The sequence below is a fragment of the Sturnira hondurensis genome, unplaced genomic scaffold, assembly GCF_014824575.4.
Source record: "Sturnira hondurensis isolate 20B ecotype Veracruz unplaced genomic scaffold, ASM1482457v3 Scaffold0018877, whole genome shotgun sequence".
NCBI lineage: Eukaryota > Metazoa > Chordata > Mammalia > Chiroptera > Phyllostomidae > Sturnira > Sturnira hondurensis.
Window position 1 is genome coordinate 983,015 of NW_028091508.1, and position 13,025 is coordinate 996,039.

At 42.8% G+C, this 13,025-nt stretch overlaps 1 protein-coding gene across 1 annotated transcript in view; it reads left to right on the forward strand.

The window, feature by feature from the left end:
* COG7 (component of oligomeric golgi complex 7) overlaps nt 1-13,025 on the forward strand; it is a 78,209-nt gene that overhangs the window by 56,248 nt on the left and 8,936 nt on the right. The window contains exons 13-15 of the mRNA XM_037070607.1: nt 593-733; nt 9,575-9,658; nt 11,571-11,685. Of these exons, the coding sequence (XP_036926502.1) occupies nt 593-733; nt 9,575-9,658; nt 11,571-11,685 (340 nt within the window). The remainder of the gene's footprint in view (nt 1-592; nt 734-9,574; nt 9,659-11,570; nt 11,686-13,025) is intronic.

Genomic DNA, 13,025 nt, shown 5'->3' on the forward strand with positions numbered 1-13,025 from the left:
TTATCTTTATTGCTAATCTGATTTATTTCTGTTTGTTGTAATCGGTTCATTTATAATAGCAAAACTAAGGTTCCATTTTCCATCTCTGAGTTTTCTCAGGCTGTTTGGAATTCCTGGGCACACACGGGTTGCACACTCTGGCATACAGCCCAGTGTAATTGACTTGACCTCACTGGGGATCAGGGCTTTGTCCATTACTCTTGCCTGTACATGATACTTAACGATTGGTTTTCCTGTTCTTATATCCCTGAGGGACAGTTATAGGTCAGTTTTTTCTAAACTGCCAACCCATGAGCTTGTGTTTGCTCAAATGCATCAGAATCACTTAGGAAAGTGAATTAGAAATAAAGATTCTTGAACTCCAGCATCCTGCTAGATTCCAATTCAGTAGTTCTAGGGTAGAGCCAATGTGTCTGATATTTGGCATGTGCCCCAGGGGTCCTGTTTTGGGAACCACTGTTGTCTAGAACACCCCCCTCTCCCCGCCTGCCCCCAATGTTTTCCTCTCAGTGAGTTCAAAATATGTAAGTAGTCAATAACCTGGGTTGGATTTAGGGCCTAACAAACTGCTCTTTGTATTTTCTTGTCTTAGGAAAAAGGGTCGAGTAACCACAACCTGCTGTCTGTGTCCCGAGCTGCCCTGACTCAGCTTAACCAGCAGGCCCACCAGCTGGCCTTTGACTCTGTTTTCCTGCGCATCAAACAGCAGCTGCTGCTCCTTCCCAAGATGGAAGTGAGTTTCCTACAGCTCTGCCTCCTTCCCAGCCGTGTTCTCCCTGCTCCTCCCCTCCCCTCCCGCCCGCCCCACCCCATGCCAGCAGTTCTACCACACAGAGGCCCTGTCCCTTGCAGTTCATTGCTTAGCAAGAATTTTTTATCTTACAGTTATTGTGATGCTGTATTTTCAGGCCCTTTCTTGGGATTATTACTATTGCTTGATTAACTTCAGCCATCAGGAACAGCATAGCTGTGCCCTCCACAGGGCGAGTAAGGGAGATTTCATGCTACTGGGTGGGTAGGGGCGTGTCAGAGGGGATGATTGTCTTGTGAAATTGTTTTCATACTACAAACATTTCTAGAGAGTCCGTTCTGGAACTTTACTCGGGAGAGTGCCTTCTCCAATTTGATCTAGGATTTTGGAAGCGTGTTGGAAGGGTTCTACTATGTTCTGTCTTTGGTACCTTTTTTACTTGGCTTTTCCTGAAGTGCCTCACTTTCCTTTCCTTGCATCTCTTCTCTTTCTGGTTGTCCAAATTCCTTTTCAAGGAATTGCCCACCAGGCATATATTCTCTGCTGGCTTAGTCTCCCCTTGTCCTAATCTGTTCACTTTTCCTTCTGGATTCCTGGGACCATCCCCAGGTTAATCCTTCTCATTGACTCCTCAAGTTTATAGGGATTTGGCTTCTTTTGAAGACAGTCTTATGGGAAAGATCCAGTTCTGGGCCTTTAATAACCAGGAGATCCTTTTGGGACGCAACAAGAATGAGTTTGGCATAATTACAAATTCTTTGCTTCTTACTGCCTCCCTGAAAGTTTACCAGGCTGGGTGTCAGGGGCAATTCACTGTTCACTGTGTAACTTTGGTCATTCTCAGCCCTTCTGTTCATCTCAGTCTCCATCTATAAAATAACTTGGTCGAACTACGTGATTTCAAGGTTCTTTCTATCCTTGGAATTCCATGATTTTCATTTTCTATTGATTTTTCCATGAAAAATACCATGATATCTATTCCAACCAGACTCTGCATGTCTAGTGTGGTTGGGGGCAGGGTACGTTTGGAGGAGAGCCACTGATGTCCCAGCGCTGTACCTGGGCACCAACTGTACATGGTTTTTGTTTTTTTTTACCTAAAATTCAAATTTTTTAAAACATTTTTTAAAAACATATTTTATTGATTATACCATTACAGTTGTTCTATTCCCCCCTTCACTCCCCTCCATCCTGCACACCCCCTCCCCCACCATTCCCCCCTTTAGTTTATGACCATGTGTCTCAAGTTCTTTAGATTCTATATTTCCCATACTATTCTTGCCCTCCTTCCTGTCTATTTTCTACCTACTGTCTATGCTATTTTCTGTACCTTCTCCCCCCTTCTCCTCCTCCCACTCCCCTGTTGCTAACCCTCCATGTGTTCTTCATTTCTATGGTTCCACTCCTGATCTAGCTGTCCTCTTGGTTTGCTTTTGTTTTAGGTGTGGTTAATAACTGTGAGTTTGCTGTCCTTTCACTGTTCATATTTTTATCTTCTTTTTCTTAGAAAAGTCCCTTTAGCATTTCATATAGTAAGGGCTTGGTGATGATGAAATCCTTGAACTTGACCTCATCTGAGAAGCACTTTATCTGTCCTTCCATTCTAAATGAAAGTTTTGCTGGATAAAGCAATCTTGGGTGTAGGTCTTTGGATTTCATGACTTGGAATACTTCTTTCCAGCCCCTTCTTGCCTGTAAGGTCTCTTTTGAGAAATCCGCTGACAGTCTGATGGGTACTCCTTTGTAGGTGACTGTCCCCTTATCTCTTGCTGCTTCTAGGATTCTCTCCTTCATTTTAATTTTGGCTAATGTAATTATGATGTGCCTTGGTGTGTTCCTTCTTGGGTCCAACTTCTTTGGCACTCTCTGAGCTTCCTGGATTTCCTGGAAGTCTATTGCCTTTGCCAGACTGGGGAAGTTCTCCTTTATTATTTGTTCAAATAAGTTTTCCACTCGTGGCTATTTCTTTTCCCCTTCTGGTACCCCTAGAATTTGGATGTTGGAACGTTTAAAGATGTCCTGGAGGTTCCTAAGCCTCTCCTCATTTTTTTGAATTCTTGTTTCTTCCTTCTTTTCTGGTTGGATGTTTTGTTGTTCCTTCTGGTCCATTCCATTGATTTGAGTCCCCGTTTCCTTTCCATCACTACTGGTTTCCTGTGCATTTCCCTTCATTTCAATTAGTTTAGCCTTCATATGTTCCTCTAATTTGTGACTATAATCAACCAATTCTGTGTGCATCCTGATCACCAGTGTTTTGAACTGTGCATCTGAGAGGTTCTCTATTTCTTTTTCACTTAGAGTTTTCAGCTCTGGGGCTTTGAGTTCTTCTCGACCCATGTTTTGGACTGCCCGTGCCTGTTATGTATGAGGAGTGTAGCCCTAGGTGTTCACCAGGGCGGGGCGACTCAGTCCCTGCGTTGTGACACTGTATGTGGGGGCGGGGTCAAAAGAAAGCAATGGCGGTCCCCCAGTGCCTTGGGGTCCGTCCCACTGTGCTCGAATGTGCGACCGTGGTCAGCCTGCCGCCTTGCATACTCACTGGGTTCGCCAGCTGGGGCCTGCTCGGTCCGCCTTACTGCTCATTCCTCTGCTGGTTTATCTGCGTGCAAATGTGTGACTGCAGTCAGCCTGCCCCGCACCCTCACTGGGTCCACGCTGCTACCCCAGCTGCCTGTGCGCCTGGGTCGGGGGATCTTTCCTGCCCGACCCTGCTCTGCTGCTGGCTCTGCCCCTCTTACTGGTCCTGGTTGAACGGTTCGTTGTTGTCGGACTTCCGTATAGTTCAATTTTCTGTTCTTTGGCTGCATCTTTGTTTACTAAACCTATGTTATATTCAAACTTGGTTGTGGGAGAAGGCACAGTGTTTCCACCTACACCTCCATCTTTGCGAAAGTCCCGTACATGGTTGGACTGTACATGGTTTTGGATCCCTCTACTGAGGCTGCTGCTTCCTCTGTGACATCATCTCATCTTTCAGATGGAGACATTGTAATTCTCACAATACAGATGTGTGAGGATTAAATAAGATTTTATATATGATAGAATTTAGCACAGTGGCTGCTAAAGTAGTAGATGCTTCATAAGGGTGATTTTCTTTCTTTCTCTGGTTCTCATTTTTTAAGAGGAATGAGAATTTTTTAAAATAAAAAGTATATATATTCATTTTCAGAAATCAAGCAATATAGGAGAATAGGAAGGAAACAGCAATAAATCCCTTCAGAATTCTACCAGGTAGAATAAGCAGCGTGAACAATTGTTTCTCCACCCAGACTTCTATTCACACCAGCTCACATGTTGAAATCTGGATGGGCACCACTGGAAGAAGGTGCAGTTGTACAGCACAGGGTGTTTTAAACAAGACACATGCCATATAAATTTTATTTGAATTTAACTAGAAAAAGAAAATAAATGAAACCAAAGGAATGGTTGAACTTGAGATACTAGTTTCTTCATCGCAAGAACTTTGTTCCCTGATCTCTCCAAGGTTAAGAAACATTATGGAAACTATTAGAGATTGCAATCATTGTCTTTGCTGATCATGTTTCCATTGTATATGTATATGTGTTTTAAGTCTTCATCCAAGGACATGCTTATTGATTTTTAGAGGGAAGGGAGGAAGGGGTATATCAATTAGTTGCTTCTTGTACTTGTACCTACTGGGGAACCAAACCCACAACCTAGGCTTGTGCCCTGGTAGAGAACCGAACCTGTGACCTTTCAGTTTACAGGACAGTGCTCCAGCCAGTTGAGCTACACTGGTCAGGGGTTTAGAAAGATATTGACACTGGTTCATCTATCCTCAGAGGTGAGGGGAACAGCATCCTTACTGCCCTTGTCCCCCTTTCCTACCTCCAGGCTTGGTTCCTTTTATTATTTTCATTTAGTCAAAGCTCAAAATCTTGACCATCTTTTCTGAAATCTTAACTCTCCTGGTCTTAGTTCTACATGGAACCAGGCATGGACCTCCCACCTGTCGTCACCTCCACTTCAGCATTACCAAGCTCATTATTATTTTTTTTATTTTAATTTTAATGTTAGTTTTTAAAATTTTTTTCCTTTATTTAATTCTTGTTCAAGTACAGTTTTCTGTCTTATATTCCCAGCCCTGCCCCGACCCCGTGCTCCCCACCTCCCTCCCATTTCCACCCCCCACCTTAGTTATTGTCCATGTGTCCTTTATACTTGTTCATGTGAGTCCTTTCAACAAATGGTATTGGGAGAACTGGACAGCTACATGCCAAAAAATGAAACTCGAGCACCAACTTACACCATACACCAAAATAAATTCAAGGTGGATAAAAGACTTAAATATAAGCCGTGAAACCATTAAAGCCCTAGAGGAGAGCATTGGCAGGAAAATCTCAGATATTCCACGCAGCACTATTTTGACTGATATGTCCCCTAGAGCAAGGGACATAAAGGAAAGAATAAACAAATGGGATCTCATCAAAATTAAAAGCTTCTGCATGGCTAAGGAAAACAGTATCAAGATAAAAAGAGAAGCAACAGTTTGGGAAAACATTTGCCAATGATACCTCAGACAAAGGTTTAATCTCCAAAATATACAAAGAACTCACACGACTCCACTCAAAGAAGACAAGCAGCCCAATTAAGAAGTGGGCAAAGGACTTGAACAGACACTTCTCCAAGGAGGACATACAGAGGATCCAGAGACACATGAAAAGATGCTCGATATCGCCAGCTATCAGAGAGATGCAAATTAAAACCACAGTGAGATACCACTTTACACCAGTCAGAGTGGCCATCATAAGCAAAGAAACAAACAAGTGCTGGAGAGGTTGTGGGGAAAAGGGGACCCTAGTTCACTGTTGGTGGGATTGCAGACTGGTACAACTACTATGGAAAACAGTATGGAATTTTCTAAGAAAACCAAGCTCATTATTATGGTTTGGTTTTTGGTTGCCTCATTCTGGCCTTCTCATTTGCATCTTAGCACAGCACTTGGGGTGTGGGGAAGGAGGTAGCAGCTCTGCAGGTTGGGGGTGTTCTCCGCCAGTGCCAGCACGAAAGCACAGCACAAAGGCAAACACTCAGTTTTTGAATTTGAAAATTAAGCCTTGGTCGTTAAAGGTGTGTTTTTAATGTTTGCTGGTCAGTTGTACCACCCTTTTACATGACAGGAGTATACACTCACACTCTATTCCATTTCAAGATAGATTATTGAAGTTCACCTGTATTACCTGGTGACAGATGGATAGAAAAGCCCATTTGAGGGAAACTTTAAATAAATTTTGAGCAACTGAAAAGTAATCTACAGCATTTCCCAGTTGCCCATTTCAAGGCTACCTTATCTATCTGCTAGCTATTTGCTTATTTACATGTTTTTTTATTAGAACAACTCAGCAAAATAAAATTCCGGTTTATTGTTTGACAACACTGTTTCACACATACATCAAACAGGTTGAATAAATAAATGAATGAATAAATAAACAAACAGCAACTTCATAGACAAAAAAGGGTGGGGGAAGCAACCTTTTGTCTTTGGCCTTTTAAGCCATCTCATACAAGCCAACTATTATAATATAGCTTAGTACCTACACAAAAAGTTACTGGAATTCTCAGGATAAGATTTTTTGCTGCTGTTGTTTTTACAAGGTTTTTTCCTGCTTTGAGATTATAATGAACATGGTCGCTTGAACAAAATCAGAACAGAGAATATTCCAAAGGTTGGGTTCATTATCCCAAGATCATTAAAAATAGCTGATCCCTAACAATATGTACAAAAATATAACATGTTAGTATAAAATACAAGCAAAGTTTCTTTTTTAAAGTACTTTTAAGAAAAAAAGCAGGGTCTTGGAAGTTTGGGTTTTCCTGCTCCCCTGTTGCAAATTCACATTGTGGTTTTGGTTGGGTGGTGGAGAACGGCATGTCACCTGCAGGTGACCCTGCCCATGGGGGGCAGGCGGGAGGGGTGGCAGGACTCTACTGGAAGGCTACCATGTATAGATTCTGAGATGGGAAGTGGAGAATGAATAGGTCATGGTGGTCTTTTTTTAAAGTTTAACTTCTCCTTTTTTGTTGTCTGGTCATCTTTATTGGTCGTCTCCTTGGTGTTAGCATACTCATCATCTTCAGCTGCCCGTTTGCCTATAGCTGCCTCAGCCTCTTCATCTTCATCCCCATCCTCTTCCTCACCACCTCCTTCTTCCTTCTTCCTTCTTCCTTCTTCCTATCCCCTCCTTCTTCCTCCTCTTCATCCGTTTCATTTGTCACCCTCCTGCTCCCCATTTTCCTTATTAGCATTCCCATTAGCAGGTTCATTTCTTCCATTCTCTGTCTCCACCACAATTTCCTTCTTCTCCTTTAAGGCCTTGGTGGTGATCTCAGAGCTGGCATCCACGGCCGCTTCTGACATGGTGGGACATCCCAGTGATCTTATGCAGTAGATTTAAAAAAAAAAAAGCGAGAGTTTGAGGACTCTGGTGAAAAAGCTGCTGGAGTCCACAGTGGCTGATGAAGAGGCTGTGGCAGAGGTAGTTGGGCAAGTGGAGAGACAGACACAGGAACAATGCAGAGGTGGCTTTTCAGAGCAGCCGGTGGACTCTCTGCCTGCTCTTCAAGACCTTCCTAATTCAGTGAGCTCTCTTGGGCCCTAGTTCCAAACTACTTTTTTTCCCTCTCCACCTGATCACCTTCTGACATTGCTGTGCCTGCTTCTTCTCGGAAACCTTTCCCAGGGCCTCCCATCCACTGTGCTGGTCCCTTGAATCCATGCCTGTGACACTGGTCTTTCCTGATAACCAGCCCTTTTGCTTAATCCTGCCCCGTGGTGCTGCTCCTTCTAACCCTCTGTGTCCCTCTCTGCCAATGACTTTATCACCAAGGTGTCATTGTTCCCTCTTTTTAACTATGGCTCCCATCTGTTTCCATGGCCACTGCCCCAGTCCAGGTTCTCATGGTCTCTAAATTGTTTTTTTAGCTTTCTATCTGCCTCCCATCCTCGATCCTCCTCAGAGTTTGCTGCATTAATCTTCATGAAAGATTGCTCTAATTTTGTCTCTCCCTACTCAAAACGCTTACCAGTCCTCCCAGGGCCAGTATGATAGTGTATTTAAAACTTTTTTTATTATGGAAATTTTCACACATATGCAAGAATAGAGGAGAGAAGTCCATATCCTCATCACCGTGCTTCAACAGGGCCAACTCCAGCCATCCGAATTCATATACTTATATATCTCTTATCTAAAATAGAAAAACTCCTATTTAACTAGAAAAAGAAGATAAATGAAACCAAAGGAAGTGTTCAAATTTCCCATTATCTTATAAATGTCACAATTTAACTATTTCAATCAGGATTCAGATTAGTTCTGTGCATTGGAGTTGATTGATAAATATCTCATGTCTCTTGCACTATAGGTTCCTTTCCATAGGTACCCAGTCTGTCTGTCTATCTCTGTTTCTTCCTCTCCCCCCACCCCCTTTGCAATTTATTTCTCAAAGGTAATGCCTTATCTTAGCCTGGTATTCAAGGGCTTCTTTCTACACCTCACACATCCTGTGGCTGGCCCCTTGTCTAATCACTGAGTTCTTGTTTCCCTGAACATTGATTGCATCTGCCTCTGAGACCTCCTGAAGTAGAAGACTGCATGTATGTGTGTGGGGGTAGCGATTTCTTTGTCTCCTCTGTAAAAAAAGCCTAGTACGTCATGGGTACTTGGTACATGTGGGGTGGGAGTTGACTGAAAAAAAAATAGGACATTTTGAAACAAAAGAGGATTCTTGGCAAGAACAAAAAGTTTAGAAAATTGTAGGGGCAAGGATGGAGAAGAAAAGAACTTGTCTAAGAGCAAAGAAAATTAGGCAGGATCACACTGTGCTAGAGAGCTTGGGGAGGATGGCTGAGGCTTAGCCTGGACCAGAGCCCAGTCGTGGGTGTGGTCAGTACCTTCTCAGAACGCTACTTAAAGGATCAGGCATCCAGGTTGGGCATCATGGCAGAGCTACAGCGTGACCTCAGGAATCCAGCCAGAAAGGGCCTTGTTTTCCAGGCTGGCTTTAGGGTGACTCAGGTTGGAATTAAGAAACTGGATTTACGTGTGAGGGTGTGCCAAGCTGAACTCTAACTATGTGTGTGCTGGCAGTTTGCCTAACTCTGTAGAGAATGTGGAGAGGCTCACAGTGACATCAGAGACATTCCCACTTGAAATGATGAAAAAAGACATGTTGGTGCTGAAGGTCTCCTCCGGCAGAGGGCTGACAAAGGGGCAACTGGGGGGCAGGGTGGAGACAGCTTCCTTTCCCATCCCCTCTGAGTTCTGAATCAGTTGAGAAATGGATCCAGAAGGCAAGTAGAAATGAAAGCAGTAGCTTACTTAATAAAGTGGTATTGGTGAGTGTGGTTTGGGTATTCCTACAGCCAGAAAGGGTTTCCTAAGCCTTCCTCCCAAGATTAAGGATTACATGTGGTCTCTGTGGTGGAGTTTGGGTGTTCTAGCCTTTGCAGAGCACTAAAGACACAGGAGTTAGTGTGGCTACCTGCACCTAGCAACTTTTTGCCTGTTGCCTGTACTTCAGAGTAGAGGAATCCACTTTTTCATTTCCTGTGCTGAGGAAAAACCAAGAACTTGACTCCCACAGAATAGTTCAGCAGAGTAGGTAGGAGCCCTCTTTTGTGGATCTGCAGGAATGCAGAGAGAGTTCATTCCTCTGTGTCAGGCTTCAAGGTGATAGTTTAAAGAAGAGAAGTCCCTAGTCTGCCAGCTTGGAGCATATAGTGCCTTTAGGAACTCCACCTTTGCGTGGTGCTCCCCTGTGCCGCCTGGTGCTGTGACATTGACCCTCTTCTCCTTCCTCCCCCAGAGCTGGAGCACAGCAGGCATTGGAGAAACCCTGACGGATGCCCTGCCCACCTTCAGCCTCACCCCTCTTGAGTACATCAGCAATGTAAGAGCTGCCATGTGCTTCCATCCTGGTGGTTACAGCCTTTAGGCCTCACCTTGGGTTTTGATTCTGGGTCCTTTGGGCAAACTAGTCATTACCCCAGCAGTATTGTTGGACCTCTGCTTTTGCATGGTCTCCATCCATGTCCAGGACTTTAAGGAAATTCAGTCGAGTTCTTTAAATCAGCTGGGGAAGCATGCTGATATCAGGACCCGAAAACCTACCACCCTTCTCCCACCTCCCTAATATGAGGAGCAGTTGGTCCTGAAAGCATCAGAGTATGAGTCCAGTAAGAAATTCTGATTTGGGAAGACTGGATTATCAGTCTATATACACAATGATCAGAACCATGTGTATGTAGGTTTGATTCAAAGCAAGCAGACTTTTTTTTTTTTAAATCCTTTCCTGAGCACATATTTTCATGGTGGAGAGAGAGAAAGACAGAAAGACATCTGCTGGTTGCCCTCTTGTACACACCCCAGCTGGGGATTGAAAAGTGATGATGTTTTATTTTGAGTAAAACTGGGTCTGTGAATTTAGCCAAAGATGTGGCTACCAATGAAAGGTATACCAAGTACAGGAACATGCCTGGCATCTATGCACATAGTAGGTATTCAGGAAGTGCTTGCTAAGTGGAATTAAGTGGAATTAAGCACTTCCTGAAGGGAGAATTCCCAACACCAGAAATTGGCACCTTATCTTCCTCTGAACTTGTGGGAAAAAATAATCTATTGCCATTTTCAAGCAGAGATGTGCAGTGGTTATTAGTGAGGTACGTGGCCACTTGTCTTGTTTGAGTGAAAAATCATACTAAGTAAATGAAAGAGGGAGATTCGACTTCTTTAAAGGGAGACCAAACTGTTTTTTGTGGGGATGGGTAGTATGATGGACAGTAAGATGTTTAGACTTACTACAACCAGGGGAACAAGGATGTAATCGTGTAGATCTCTGGACTGGGTAGATTTTGGAGTCTGTGTAGACTTCCAGATGCTGTACTTTTAGGGGGACCTGCTACTGGATGTACCTGTGAGGCCAGGCCGAGAGGCCCCAGACCTTTAGCTTAGAGTTTGTATCAGCTCTAAGTTGAGATGAATGTCTGAAATGAATATGGAGCCAAAAAAAGCAACAACAGGTTCACAGACTTTTAAAAAATATATAGATTATGTTGTCGTAATCTGGAAATCAACCTTATTATTTTAGACTTACCCTAAAACACAAAGCAGTTTCAAGTTATGAAATAGGTGTCTGGAATACATTCATGATGATAGTCACCTGTCTGACAAACAGGTGACAAACACTGTGTTATCTGTGGCTTGTCCAAAGATCTTACAGACTTACCTTTTGTGGTTCTCACTGGCCAAGCAAGTGTTGTGTTTATTTCCTAGAGTTTATATTATGAAAACAATATAGTTTTCCTCCAAATTATATAATTACAAGTGGGTTTTTTTCTAACAAAATTTCTCCCTTTGCTTGTTTAAATCATCAGAAAGGAGAGACCAAGATTCAGATCCAAAAGACAGTATTTGCTTGGCCATGTACTTGTGGACTTTAACTTCTTATTGGTGTTTTGGTCTGTGAACAATGATAACTTACAGTTAACACAAGTTCTGTAAATTGTACAAAGTATTTTGATATCCATTACCTCATTTGAGGTAGACCTGGTGTTGAATGCCTGCCAAAGATATTGAGGCCATCAGTGAGAAGGATGAGTCTGTGCTCTACATGGGAACCACCACTGAGTATTTATTTAAGGTGTTGCCATAACCAGTATTAGCACACACTGGAAAGCTCAGACATGGGGCTGCCCCTGGTGTAGCAATTTTTTTGTCATTTGCCACCACACAAGTACTGGTTATATTTCATGAAATTATCTGTGTGCATCAGTGTCAGACTGAAATGCTTGCTTCTGTTTCAGATCGGGCAGTATATCATGTCCCTTCCCCTGAACCTAGAGCCATTTGTGACTCAGGAGGACTCTGCCTTAGAGCTGGCATTGCGTGCAGGAAAGCTGCCATTTCCTCCTGAGCAAGGTGAGCGTGACCTGCTGGAAGGGGAGTAGTGGCTTCAAGGTGTGATACATGCTCACTTTAGTACCCTGTCCCCCATTGCACATAGCTCTCCAAAGTCCCACAGCTAAGTGTATAGTAGTCACTGATGCTCTGGCGGGTGTGGCTCAGAGAATTGGGTTTCGGGCTAGGTCCCCAGTAGGGGAATGAGAGAGGCAACCAATCAGTGTTTCTCTCTCACACATCATGTGTCTCTCCCTCTGTTTCTCCCACCTTTCTCCTCTCTCTAAAAATAAATAAATAAAATTAAAAAAATAAAATAGTGACTGAAGAAATTGGGGTATACAAAATAATACATGTAATATCCCTTATGTTTTTGAAAAAATCCAACTCTGTGTATTTCCACATATACATAGGCATGGAGAAACCTGGAAAACAGGTCTCAAGCATAGATGCTGGTATCAGTGGGAGGAGTGGGAGGAAAGGTGTGAAGGATGCTTACTTTTTACTCTGTATTTCTTTATTGTCTGAAATGCTTTATAAGAATATATTTCTCTATTGTATGTAAAAAATATAGTACACTAAACTTTTTCTTTTTGGTTTGTATTTATTTACTTTTTAAATTATATATATATTTTAATTTATTTAACTCTTGTTCAAGTACAGTTTTCTTTCCTGTATTCCCAGCCCTGCCCCCCCCAGTGCTCCGCACCTCCGCCCCCCACCTTAGTTATTGTCCATGTGTCCTTTATACTTGTTCATGTGAGTCCCTCCCCTTTTCCTCTGTGATTCCCTCCCCTCTCCCCTCTTTTATTGATTACGCTATTACAGCTGTCCCATTTTTTTCTCCCCTATAATCTCTCTACCCTGTACACACACACCCTCCAGCATTCCCCCATCCCCCTCAGTTTGTGTCCATAGGTCGTACATATAAGTTCTTTGGTTTCTCAGTAGCTTCTCTGTTTTCTATACTGTGCTTAACCTCCATCTGTCTATTTTATACCCACCAATTATACTTCTTATTCCCTGTACTTTCTCCCTTTCCCTCCCTCCCCTTCCCCACTGATAACCCTCCATGTGATCTCTATTTCTCTGATTCTGTTCCTGTTCTAGTTGTTTGCTTAGTTTGCTTTTGTTTTTGTTTTAGGTGTGGTTGTTAATGATTATGAGTTTGCTGTCATTTTACTATCTATATTTCTTCTTTTTCTTAGATAAGTCCTTTTAACATTTCATATAATTAGGGCTTGGTGATGATGAATTCCTTTAACTTGACCTTATGTGGGAAGCACTTTATCTGTCCTTCCATTCTAAATGATAGCTTTGCTGCATAGAGTAATCTTGGATGTAGGTCCTTTCCTTTCATG